Source organism: Cheilinus undulatus, linkage group 6 (assembly GCF_018320785.1).
Source record: "Cheilinus undulatus linkage group 6, ASM1832078v1, whole genome shotgun sequence".
Lineage (NCBI taxonomy): Eukaryota > Metazoa > Chordata > Actinopteri > Labriformes > Labridae > Cheilinus > Cheilinus undulatus.
In genome coordinates, this window is record NC_054870.1 from 31060862 (window position 1) to 31074316 (window position 13455).

The following is a 13455-nucleotide window of genomic DNA, read 5'->3' on the forward strand; positions in this document are numbered from 1 at the left end:
TTTTTGCCTCTTTTAGATTATCTTTGTGACTTTTAACCCATCTCTACCTCTCTGTAACCATTTTATACCACTTTTTGACGCCAAATTTTGCTTTTTTTAAAACTTTTTTTTTACCAATTTTTTTTCTTTTTGAAAATATTTCATCATTTTCCTCTTAATGTTATTTCAGTTCCCTCTACTTTATTCTCTGGCACCTTTATGTTTGTGCAGATCATGGCTTAGATGTGAAGTCTGACATTACTTTCCAAATGATTAGTCAATATGCCCATCCACACTGTAAATATTAACAAAAACATGTATTTCTCTTTTAACACAATGGGCTTACACTTTGAAAAAGGCTATATTGTACTACAGTATTAATAAAAACTTAATGTTCCATTTATAAGTTTTAAAAACCTCAATAATTTGTATAAAAGTTGTCCAACTGCTGTAGACAGTTTCAAAATGCCATTAAAACATAACTATAATGATAACGTGCTGTGTATAGGCCCTGACAAAAAAGAAGGATTATTACTTTAAAAAAGTCAGACATGCACTGATTACTTGGGAAAAATTACAGTTTTTTTAATGGCCAAAAACACTGCATCATGCTTAGCCCTAAATCAATAATTTGTTCACTTTATAGTGTCACGACTTTTTTCTAATACTTACCTTCAAAGTTTCCCGTTTAGTGGGTTTAAGCAGAGTGGTTCCTCCAGTTTGCCTGTGTAATGTTCCCATGCATTTCGGTGAACGGTCCCTTTCAGCGGGGTTACCAAAACTCAAAGTCCCACAATGCACCGGTTCATTCTTCGTCGTCGAACAAAAACGCGGAAACAAAAGAAATAATCAGTTTGTCAAAACAAATACCACGAAGTTGGGTGAAAGTGAGGGTAGTTGTCGCTGACAGCTGTCAGAGTTGGTACCGTAGCCCCCTAACCTTACTTGAGAGGCTTGCCATGGCTAAGAAAAGAATAAGCAAGGTAAGAATATTCGTCTTTTCTTGATTTATTTAATGTTGCCCCAGAAAAGGTTGGAGCGATGCGGAAGCGTCGCTGCGCCTAAGCAAGTCAACCGTGCAATAGCATCTGTTTGCTAACCTAACACTCAGGAACGTTTTACAAAGACTTGTAGAGTGATTAAGAACCGTAAGCTGAATTCATAAGACCGCTTTTATGGCCAGTCGGCCCTCTTAACCTCCTCAGTATGATGACACATGGCAGCCACTTGGCTTATCAAAGATGTTCAACTTAAGCTAACTTCGCTGCCAGCTAAACTTGGCCTAGCAAGCCTGCGATGTGAGACACTATTACTTTTTATTTTTGGCTTGTCTTCCATACGCTTAATTTTTCGAAAGTTTTAATAAGATGTTCGCTTAAGATTGTTCAGTCTTTAACGGTCTGGATTTGTAATGCAAATCAATATGTTAAATGAAAGCGGAATCTGTAAAATAGTTCAAATGTTGCTTTTTATGAATTTTTACAGGAGTTGTCGGATTTACAGAAGGATCCTCCGGCTTCCTGTTCAGCTGGACCTGTAGGGGATGACCGTAAGTGTACTAAAAAATAAGTCGTCATGTGTATTGGCTGCCCTACTTTCGATCCTGTCCTCTTTAACTTTCGTCTCTGTCCTCAGTGTTGCTTTAAGACTTGCTGTTGTAGCTTATTTTTGACATTAAAGTCCTGTCATTAAATAATATTCCCAGACTGTTGATCTCTGTCTTTGTTTCTTTTAGTGTTTCACTGGCAAGCTACCATCACGGGACCGGTGAGCTTTTTCTGGATTAGTTTCCTGGATTTCTGTTAAACCAAGCTGCTTCTGGATCTCTAGACAATAGTGTTTTATGTTGACTTTACAGCCCTTTCTATTCACCATGGAGAGCACAGACTGGCACACTCCATCCCAGTGTTTCTAACTGAAGCCAAATGATATTACTGAGACAATAGGGAAGAGGGGAACACCATGATTTCTTAATTTAGACAAAGAAAATTGATAAATCATGCGCTTAACTGTATGGTTCCCGCATAACAACATAACATTCTTTTATTTATTTGGACACAGAAAGTACTAATCAGGTATAACATCAAATTACCTCTTTGTTTTAGAATGACAGCCCGTATTGTGGAGGAGTGTTCTTCCTTTCAGTCCATTTTCCTATGGACTACCCCTTTAAACCACCAAAGGTGAGATTTCTTGGTTAAAGACATTATTTAGCTCAGTGATTAACACTTTTTTCTAAACATTTCTGTTATTGTCTTATTAAAGATGTGATGATTCCATGATGAATCCAGCCACGTTTAAAAAGATTGATTGTGTCTTTTTTTTTTTAAATATAATTATGTCCCATTCACAGTGTCCCAAACACATTTATTCATAAACCATTTTGGAAAACAATGTCTAACTTATTGCTGTTTGGTTTGCTATCTTTGCAGGTTGCCTTTACAACAAAAATCTATCACCCAAACATAAACACCAATGGTAGCATCTGCCTTGACATCTTGAGGTCACAGTGGTCGCCTGCTCTTACAGTATCAAAAGGTAAGTGACACATCTGTTATGCCTGTACAAAGCAGTGTAGCACATTACAGCAGATGTGATTTCTACCACAGATCTTTGAAGTCACAAGCAAATACGATTCTTAAGTAATAGGACCTACTGAAGAGTAAATGAGGATGCTGGGACAAGTAATTACATGTGAATGGCTTGTATTCACCCATATTCTCTTGTTGCCAAATATTGATTCTACCAGATTAATAATCTCCTGCATAACTTGATGCAAATAATGCAGCAAGGAAAGTTTAAAAGACAACCTCTGTACCTTGTGTAACCTTGTTAGGTTTTGGATTATTTTTGAAAGTGTTCAGGACCTTTTTTAATGGTGAATATTTCTATGAAGATGCATGAAGTCATAGACATCTTTTCAAACTTTTTTTGGAGAATGATCTTTGAATGTGTTCAGTAATTTGTAATTTAATTGAATAATGTGTGCACAATAATTCTATTTTTTTTCTTCCAGTTCTACTCTCCATAAGCTCTTTGCTGTGTGACCCAAATCCAGATGATCCACTTGTGCCGGAAATCGCAAGAATTTGCAAAAATGACAGACAAAAGTGAGTTAGGCAAAAAAAATTAAAGGGATACTTCAACATTTTGGCAAATTCGCCCATTGCCATAATTCCTATAGTCTTAGTAATAGGTTCGTTAGCGTGGTGAATGTGCAGGTCACAACTTGTCCACGAGAGCGTTTTGGAGTTGTTGGATTGTGTATTTGATGAGTTTGATGAGGAAAGCCGGAAAACCGTCTGCTTACGTTGAGTTGGCACAGCAGGTCCGAACTCGGCAGCAGCGATCTAAAAATAGCTTGCACCGACAACTGAAGGTAACGAACCTATTACTAAGATTATAGGAATTATGGCAATGGGTGTATTTGCCAAAATGTTGAAATATCCCTTTAAGGCTTGTAGAAACACTTAAATAGGTCAGCTATTTTAGGAATCCTATTTTGATGTTCTTTTTTCTTTAGGTACGACGAAACTGCCAAGGAATGGACTCGGAAATATGCAATGTGACAGCCTCGAGATTCAGCATCAGCAGCGCATCCTTTGAACACCTTGAAATCTGACAGTTCTGTCCAGACTGCTCCACCACACTGGTTCAATGAGGTGTTTTACCCGCTTGAAGCACTTTCTCTACTCACTCTACTTGACTTAACTGTTTTTACTGTTTATTTTATTTTCCTTTAAACTGGCATAATTTTATTACTATTTGTTTGGTGAGATGGCCTGATTGTATTTCCTTTCTTTTAAAAAATGGATCCAGATTATACAAACTTTGTTTTGCATTAAAAACCTTCAAAACATTTATTGCAAATTGTTTCTTGGCAGTAAACTGAGTAATGCCGACCTTCTGAATACAGTTGATTTCCACAACTGAAGAGCTAGTTTGCCCCTCATTTGATCCTTCTTATGGCCACTAGGTGGCAGCCTTTACTTTTCCCATTCAAGCCTTTTCAATCAAGCATTTTTTTTCTTCTGGACAACAATGCATCATATTTCTGTGTTACTTTTAATTAAGACTCATTTGGTTAATGGTATTCACACAGATAGTGGCTGTTGCATTGTCTTGCTGCTTGCTTCTCGGAAATGAGATATTTTGGTAATTAAATTAGACTTGCTGTTATCACCACTTTGTTGTTGCATTGGGCATTTCATATCTTGTACGAAGGGGTCTGCAGTAAATGGAAAAAAAGGTTTTTCCCAGCCCATATTAATGTTAAGACAGGCATAAGAATACTCATTACTCAGCTTGAAGTGTTGTGTTGAATACTAATGGGTTAAGTATGGACTTGTCATTTGCAAGTAATGTGCAAATCTTGCATTTGGCTTTTCAAATTCAATACCTTCAAACCTGCTTGACTGGAAAAAAGTTAGGCTTTTCAAATTAGTGAAATCATTCTGACAGGAATGAAGCATGTAGATTCTAATGGGTTTACTCAAAGCTGAACAAGCTCAAGTTTGAGAAACACAGTGGTGTTTTTCTCAGTTGCACTAAGATGAGATAGAACTACATAACTATAAGCTCACAGAAGATCCATGTGCTAGATTGCTCGAACATTACAGCACCAAAAAAATAGCAGCACAACAGAGCATCAAATACAAGTGAAATATATATGACTGCACTGGAGGAGTTTCAAGCTTAAGCAGCTCAGATGGGAGAGACTCTGCAAACAACTGTTGCCCGGGTTTTCCGCCAGTCCAAGTTTTATTGGAGAGTGGCAAAGAGAAAGTCACAGTTGAAAAAAAAAACTCAGCTGAGTTCACCATGGTCAAGTGGGAGACAGTTCTTTGGTCTGATGGCACCAAAATGGTGTTTGTTTGTTTTTTCAATCAGACAAAACTCTATTTTTGACATACTGTTCATCAAACACTGCCCATCACCACAACCCAAAATCCCAGCTGTGAAGCACAGTGGAGGCAGCATCATGCTGTGGGGATGCTTCTCAGCAGCTGGCCTTGGAAGGTAGAGGGTAAAATAACTGAGGCAAAATACAGAAAATATCCCGGATTACAATCTCATTCACGCTACAAGAGAAGTACAACCTGGGGGAAAATGTATTTTCCTACAAGACAATGATCTGAAGAATACAACGTAAGCTTTACAGAAATGGTTTAAAGACAACAAGGTGAATGTTCTTGAACAGCCAAATCAAACCCTAGATCTAAATCCAAGAGAGAATTTTTGGCTGGACTTGAAGGACTGTTTACACCTGATCCCTGTGCAACCTGACAAAGCTTGAGGAGTTTTCCAAAGAATAATGGAGTAAAACTGCAGTATTCAGATGTTCAATGAAATGTACTCAACATTTAAAGTAAATTTTCAAGGTATATAGTGCGTTAATCATAAATGATAACAGAATTTACTCGCAATGAGCAGAACACACAACACATTTGTTGCTTTGCTTTGAGATTAAAGCAGCAGCTCAGACTTTAAGGTATTACAGAGGTTAAATTAACTAGCTCCAATGGCTCCTGCAGAGATGAATCCTTTAATGAAAAAATATATGAAATAAGACATGTGGAGTGAGCCTGAAACTGGCTACAATTGAAAAAAGGAAATGTAACGTATGTAAAACTGCACTTAACACAGCCATGTATCACTAGAGAGTGTCATCAATCATGTCCTGGCCACAGCATAAGAAAAACACACGAGTTATTTTTCTAAGAAACTCACATTCTTTCTTTTACATGCATCACTGAGCTCAGTGAACTGTATCCTCTAGGTTCTGTCTCATTTTATTTAGCCAAAAACACCCTTTACTTGAATCTGATGAGCCAAATGCAGGCATATTGTTGCACGTTGGTTTTGATTTCTTCTTCCTGTATTACTTCCCTATAGCTACTCTCAGGATGTGAAGTGTTTCCTGTATAAACCAGTAAATTGGTTAAAATGGGGTGATATTACGAGCTGCCAGCTTGACAGAGTAAAAGTTGCAGAAATGCTTATGCCAAGTATTTCACTGAATTTTTGTGACCTAAATGACAAACCTGTCCTACAGGAAATAAAGTGGATATCATGGGAGAAGGGAACTAATCGGTGTGGCATTACTGGCTTTCACCCCTTATTAGTTTCCTTCAATGAGGTGTTGAGCTCAAAAGGTTTCATAAAAGCCAAAGTTTACTCCAGTAAATGTAAAAAAAAACTTTTGAAAACCTGAACAGGAACCCAGGGGGAGGTAGATGCTCAAGAAAGTGTTTCTGGGAGGAGTCCCCGTTTTTGCAGGGTGACACGTGAAACTTTCCCGAGGAGTTGGTTGGTATGCGTGCTGTGCGGTGCTCCGTTAACTCCGCACACAACCTAAAGCGAAGGGACCAGTGTGCTCGTGCCTATTTTTAGCAGTGTATCTGTCTAATGGGGGGAAACGAGGAGGTTTGAGGTGACTACAGACGAAACTGGCGCTGCAATGAGCTCGAACAACACCGCGAAGTGACGGGACTAAAAAAAAAGTTAACACGAGTTCGCCTAGCTTCGGCTCAACTTAACTTTGAATCCAACGCAGTGACCACTGGAAGAAGTTGCTGCGCAGCGCCATGGCTTCCCAGTGTGACACTTTAAGCGGATACTTGCAGCAGTCGGACCAGGGTTCTAACAGCGAGCGCAGCACCGACTCTCCTCTCCCGGGCTCAGAGGAGGACCTGAGCGGACCCCATCCTCTGCAAGACCCGGAGTGGACCGAGGAGAGGTTTCGTGTGGACCGAAAGAAGTTGGAAGTCATGTTACTAGGTAAAACACAGTATCTGAACAAAATTAGAAGCCTTTTAATATTTTGAGCTTTCAAGTCTACGTTTCATCTCAAGTAGTTGTAGGCTGTCGTTGTTTTGGACATGCCGCACACTTAAGCAGCTCCGCCAGACGGACCTTTGTTTATTTTGGACGCATAAAGTTACACATTGAATTAAAAATGACTTTTTGGTTAAAATTTCAGACACCTTGTTAGCATTGTCACGTGTGCGTGACATGCGCGTGTCCTAAGGCGAATCAATTCAGCCGTAAATTCCTGTCAGATACCCAACTTAACAGTTTCTGTTACAGCCTTTAAAAACAAAAGAATTGGGGGGGGGGGGGCTTAACTTCTAAAAATAGTACAGTGCTTTTGGAGTGCATGTTGTCTAAATTTTTATGATGACTTAACAGGGGGTGTATAAGGTCAAAGACATGAGACAAAAAGCCATCATGTACCAGTCCTGCTGAATCTCTGAGTGTAGTAACACGGCCAGACCGCTAGCTGTCGCTATACAAACTTCAATGATGTATATTTGTTTCTAGACTAAACTACAATTGACCTTAACATGCAGTTTTTGTATTCGCCTGTAAACCAGTCTGCCAGCAGAAACAGGTTTCTCAAAATGGCTCTTATTCATAAAAAGGCTGTCAACAAGTTCTTTAGGAAAATTTTGACAAAATTGACAAAAAATCATTTTTTTATTTTTTCGTTTTAAAAGTTATTTTCCTGTTGTATAATTCACTTGAACCTTTTCTGCATGTGTGGTGCTGAAATGGGCTGAAGGTGTGAGCGCTCCTCTAATGATGTGTACATTGACAGTGAACAGTTAAACAAGTGATGACAGGCTCTTATAAATTCAGGCCCGGCCAGCCTCTGTTGAGAGGCCCCTTGAAACACAGGGTTGAGGTCATTTATCACACATTTGAAAACACACAAGAATGTGCAATATTAGAGTGTTGGGTAAATGGGCAGGGCTCTTTATCAGTTTCACTGAAAGACAGTTGAGAAGTCACCGAATGGGAATTATATAGTTGTTAAATGTTATTAGATTAAATCAAGAATTATGTTGACAAGGACAGCAGGTTTTGCTTGAATAGTTGACTAGGTTTTAGGGTAATCCTTTTGGAGTCCTTTCATCCTATGCACACAGGCACATGCACACACACACGTATTTCCCCTGGAGAAGCTCCTCGCTGCTCTGTACATTCCTTAAAGCTCCATGTCATCCCTAACTCTTCCAGGAAAACAACTTAACCAGAGGCCGGCCCTAAACTGTGAGCGTCCCGGACATACCGTGCGCCACGTCCTGCAGTGTGTCTGTTTGTGTGCGTGCTCAACTCTACTGTTTGTGTTAGGTATAATCTATCTTGTCTACTGGGACTTCACAGATTGTTAGTTTGGTCTCGCGTCTCCTTCTCTGCCGGCATCCAGTTTTCCAAGTGTTGCATCATGACATCACGGCTGACATTGCTTATGTTGACGCTGCAGCACGGTTTAGAAAAGGCTGCTGCATTCACATTGTCTTCCTCTCTTTGTGGTCACCTCAGGTTAAAACATTCGATTACCTCAGCTGTGAAACTGCTTTGACCTTTGACTTCTAGTCTTCCAGGAAGAACCCAGGCTGTTTGGTGGTCTGAAATCTTTTGGGTTTCTCTCATTAAACATTAAAAGGTCTCAGCATCTGTTGCCTGAGAAGCCACTGTCATTGTTTTGATTATTATTCAACTCCCTGGGTCTCTTGGGTCCCATCTTATTGTCCTCTGTAGCTGTCGGTATAAATTTAAGCCCTAATAAATTGCTCCTGTAGTCTCATCCTGTCCTGTAACATCTGGCTGTTTTGTGATTGGATGAGCGGTTGTCTTAAAACGTGGTACATGGTGTTCTGAAAGCTGCAGTTTGGAATGCAATGAAATAATTTTATTGGAACTGAAAGTGTATTTTTACTCAGCGTTTTATTTTCTGTGATGGTATCTCTGGCTTTCTTTCCCCATGAACTGAGTGTGCTTGATGTAAAGCAAAAAGCCACTGATTGAATCAGGTTGTTATGATCCCTAATGACATTAGATCATTGAATTATTGTTTTATCAAGGAAATGACTGTCTCTTCTACAAAATCAAGTGTTTGAAGATTATCGGAATACAAGATCTTTGATATTTTTGGATACCAAATGTTTTAAATCAGCTGTTTTCAACTAGGCTCACCTAAAGACCCCAAAGCTACCAGAGCATGATTAAGAAAAAAATAATAATAATAATAAATAAATCCAGCAACTCCAATTCATTTGAAGTCAAATCAGCTATTCAAAACACGTGAGGATATGGGCAGATTTATACGAGGTAAATAAGATAATTTAAGATAGTTTACATTTATTAGTGCATACATGCTTTTAAGCTGGGGCGTTTACCACAGTTAGCTTTCTTACAGCATTAACACTACAGTAAAGCTGAAAGAGACGATGCAGGGTATTTTACATTTGGCAGGTCTAAGGTAACCTTGCAAAGCAGATGGATACACCCATTTCCTTGTTTTTCATTGGCGAATCCATCTTGTTAAGCTCCCATCTGAACCATTTCGGCCGGGTTAGAAAGTGACAGGACCAATCAGCGGCGAGGGGCAGTACTTTCAGGCATGGCAGAGTCGTGACGTAAACAAGCAGAAGCAAGAGGCTGGTGCAATAATGGCGAAGAGCTTAGCGTGGATGCTGCTAAAGCATAAGTTTTATCAGAACTTGACAACAATTCTTCGTTAAAAGAAGAACAAAGAACGGCAGTGAGTTATTTTCTTTTAATAAACGACAAAAGTGGAGTACTTACATGTCTATAGTCACCATGTTTCGCGTTATTCCCCCTAGCTGCGCACGCGCAGCTCGATAGCTGCTACATCACATGTTTTGTTGCTCTTATTGGCCCGTAGAGATGTGAGAGACAGAACGTTCAAATCCATCTGGCGTGTCAGGTTAGGTCTAAGGTGCTTGTTTGATTAAAGTTCTAGGTTCTGGCTTTTGGGTGGTCATCAGAGTGACTCTGTGACTGTTGGGTGGTCATCATAATAACTCTGTGACTGTTGGGTGTTCATCATAGTAACTCTGTGACTGTTGGGTGGTCATCAGAGTGACTCTGTGACTTTTGGGTGGTCATCAGAGTGACTCTGTGACTTTTGGGTGGTCATCAGAGTGACTCTGTGACTTTTGGGTGGTCATCAGAGCGACTCTGTGTTGGGTTGTCTTGGCATGCAGTGCCTTTTAATGTGTATCAGAGGGGAGGAGGTTACACAGTTTGTGTCCAAATGTGTGATTTCTGCAGCAATGTTGCCTGCCCTTTTCCTTACCCTGGACCAGTATAAGTCAGTGATGGGGGGGGGTTCCCAATAAATCACTCTGCAGACCTGATTGTCCATTGCAGTCTGTTCCTGTATATACCTATTCATAATGAAAAATGTTACTATTTGACCTTAAATGAAACAAAAAAAAAAAACATGATTGAACAAAGATGGAACTGAACATTTTAAACATCACATCATTTCAGAAACCCTAGGAGGACATGCTTTTATGTGTTTCTATTTTACCCTATGTTCTGTGATAACCACATCTTTTATAAATGATTGAGCCAGTAGCTAATGTATAAGCAAACTGCTGAAAGGTAAACCTGCTTGTGTACAGTATGGCTAAACATTCATTTACTTTCTTGCATGTGGATAATGCACCTCTGTCCTACATATTCATCACATTTTTACTTTTTTTAGATGGCCAAGTATTAAACTAAAAATACACTCTGAATGAAGACAGAGTGTGTATTGTATATTTAAAGCTCGTGAGGAGTTTAAAGTGGATTCATGAAACAGTCTTAGTGGAATATCTCATGAACTTGATATGAAAGAATTGAGAAATTCAGGGGAAATGGCATTTTTGCTTGCTGAAATGTTTTTAATTGATTGATTTGCCAATTAAAATGTATTCACTGATAAATCTGTGAAAGTCCCTACAAGGGGAAACTTGTGTTGTAGCAGGAGCACATAAATTACACAGTGAATAATGAAAACATCAACTGTAATATTAGGCTTAAAAACCAGATGCAACACAGATGTCACAAAATAAAAAGACAGCATCAGCAGTACAATACAAAAGTAATGCAGAAATGGAAGTTTTCACCTAGCAGCAACATGCAAAAGGGCAACGTGGGATATTCATTTATATACATTAAAGAGGTACTCGTGAAATTTCTGTTGCTCAATCAAAGTGCTACACTTCCAAAAAAAAAAATAAAGATGTTTGGAGTGAAGTATTGCACAATATTGTTTGTGTTTCAGAGAACACTTTTATGACTGCTCTCTTAAAATCTGTAACTAATGCATGATAATAAGGCTGTATTGATTAAATCCTTGTATGTGAGGTCTTTTGAACCTGACTCATGATTGATTGATCAGTGCGTAAACACATGGAGCAGTTACATTCGCCATGCTCTCTCTGTCTGGATCTTGTTTAGATAAAAAGCTAATTGGTATCGCTGATCATGGGGTGATGGGGGTTAACAATAGCTGCAGTGCATAACAACAGCTTGTGTCTCATTTATATGGTATGATTTGTTTTTCATTGACTTTTTGGTTTAGCATTTGCTAAAGGTAGGGCCTTAAAGGGTGACTGGATGAATTTTCACACATTTATAATGGGGCCAATCAGAGGGGCAAAACACATTACGTGGTGGGCATGTGCAGCCCATAGGAGTGAAAACAACATAATGTGAGCTTAACAGGCAGCCCCCATTGTTGTTTACTATCACTGAAGCTTTCAGTGCAGTTCTTTGCTCTTGTCTTTTTATAAGGAGACGCCCAGTTCTGATAAAACTGCTGCCTTAGCTCCATCTGAGCTTAACACTCCAGCAGCAGCCGTTGTTTACTGGCTTGCAGTACAGCCTGTAAACCTTGCATGTAGCTACCTCATTCTCCTCAAATGGCACTGATTGGTCAGGTCAGATTTTTCTTTCCCCTCTTAAAAAATTAAAGAATTATTCAGACACTGCATTTTTATTTACTTGGGTTGTCTTTGTGAAATATAAAAATTGGTTTGATGATCCGATACAATTAAGTGTGATATGCAAAAACATCAGGAATCAGAAAGGGGGCAAATACTTTTTCACTGTGCTGTATGCAGGTGGCCTGGGTTCAAGTCCGGCCTGTGGTTCCTTTCCCACATGCCCCCTCCCCATTCCTGTTTCATCTGTCCCCCTTTATCAATGAAGGTGTAAAAAGCCCAAAAAATGTGTTAAAAAAAGAATAAACCTGGCTGTTTTCATAAGAGGGTCAGAGGAGGATATCAGATTATATTTCCAGGAGTGGTGTCCATTCTGCTGTATAAAAATTACCCAGAAGCACTCTGTTCCCATTAAAATATGTCAGTGACTCACCAGCATGTCTCCACACTGAAACTAAATCCCAGCGTACACTTAAAGTACCTTTTTATTTGGATCAGCCATATTTTACTCCCCTGATTTGGCACAGCCAGCGTCAGGAGAAAAGGTAATTGTTAACTGCTTTGCAATTACAAATTTACTGTCTCTCACGCTGGCATGGATGCAGGTTTTTGGGGTTTATATCAGTAAATGGAGTGTCAAGTGAAAACAAAATATCACCCTCACAACCATCTGGGTTTAACTGTTGTTCTGTTGGCACACAGGAATTGCGCTCCAAAGTTAATGCCCTGGAGACCCTGACAGAGGCATGAAAGCTTGAAGGATAGTTTTATGTGCACAGGCAGCAGGAAATAGAGCCTTTTCTTCTGCCTTCATAATGAATGTTAAGACACTCAGGGCAAAGTGTGGGAAAGAGGCAACATTTTCACCAAACTGAGTATGTCTGCTGCTTGTACAACCAAATTTTCCATGCAAGTTTTTAAGGATACATCACCCTTGTTTTCAACTTTGTTTGGGTCAGTTGTGGGAAGATTTAAATCCAAGGGGTTCCCTCCTAAAGTAATGGCGAGAGTTTAATGGAATCGAGCGAAGCCTCCTGGTGGGCCGGTGTACACACACAGTGTAACAACATGTTTGCCGAATGTTTGCAGCACCAACCTACAATTAGGCTAAGTGAATCATTTTCTTCATTGAGCTAATTTGTTTTCCCCCTCCTAAAACCAAGACTATTATTGGGAGACTTTGTCTCAGAGTGGAAAAAAATCTGTTGGATGTGGTAATAAGAAATCCCAGGGTTTTACACAGAGTTTACAGCATGTAGTCATAATGTTGTTAGTGTTATAATGCTCTTTCAACTAATTTGCTTTACCCAGATGGTGCTAAATGTATGTAATGTAAACATTCTTTTTCTAACCCTGCTTTAACAGTCAAATTGTCACTAATTGTGAGTTACTGCTGCTGAATACACCTAGTCTGAGAAATTCCTTGTGGCAGCAGTCACAGCTACAGTATTAATGTGTCATTTCCATTTTTGTCCACATGTCCAACAGAAGGAAGTGCATTTCTTTACAGATCATGATTAGAAACCTGAAAGAACTACCTATAGCACTGGGTAAAGCCAAGGTCACACTACACATTTTCAGCACAATGATATCCCAACGTCAGGGACAGTCAGCTCTGAAAATTTGTTATTTTATCTCATGTGGTGTGCCATAGTGAGGGACAATCAAGGACATATCAAGCTAGTTTATTATTCATCAGAACATTGGATAAATAAATGCAGTTTGTTGA

General features: G+C 39.3%; 2 protein-coding genes across 2 annotated transcripts in view; both read left to right on the forward strand.

The window, feature by feature from the left end:
* The first annotated feature begins 785 nt into the window (after window positions 1-785).
* On the forward strand, window positions 786-3840 carry LOC121511441 (ubiquitin-conjugating enzyme E2-17 kDa-like). Its single transcript, XM_041790131.1, has 7 exons — window positions 786-962; window positions 1465-1528; window positions 1715-1746; window positions 2085-2162; window positions 2412-2517; window positions 2996-3089; window positions 3503-3840. The coding sequence occupies exons 1-7, from the start codon at window positions 939-941 to the stop codon at window positions 3546-3548; spliced, it is 444 nt and encodes a 147-aa protein (XP_041646065.1). The 5' UTR covers window positions 786-938; the 3' UTR covers window positions 3549-3840.
* A 2432-nt stretch (window positions 3841-6272) lies between these two features.
* The window catches only part of LOC121510864 (protein bicaudal C homolog 1-like), a 104814-nt gene continuing 97631 nt past the window's right edge, over window positions 6273-13455 (forward strand). The window contains exon 1 of the mRNA XM_041789177.1: window positions 6273-6759. Coding sequence (XP_041645111.1) covers window positions 6567-6759 — 193 coding nt within the window. The 5' untranslated portion in view covers window positions 6273-6566. The remainder of the gene's footprint in view (window positions 6760-13455) is intronic.

Excerpts from the sequence above, each read along its gene's own strand:
- LOC121511441 (XM_041790131.1), top strand. The coding sequence starts at position 939 with ATGGCTAAGAAAAGAATAAGCAAG. Across the intron at positions 1,747-2,084 it reads AAGCTACCATCACGGGACCG|AATGACAGCCCGTATTGTGG; the intron begins GTGAGCTTTTTC and ends TCTTTGTTTTAG. Across the intron at positions 3,090-3,502 it reads TGCAAAAATGACAGACAAAA|GTACGACGAAACTGCCAAGG; the intron begins GTGAGTTAGGCA and ends TTTTTTCTTTAG.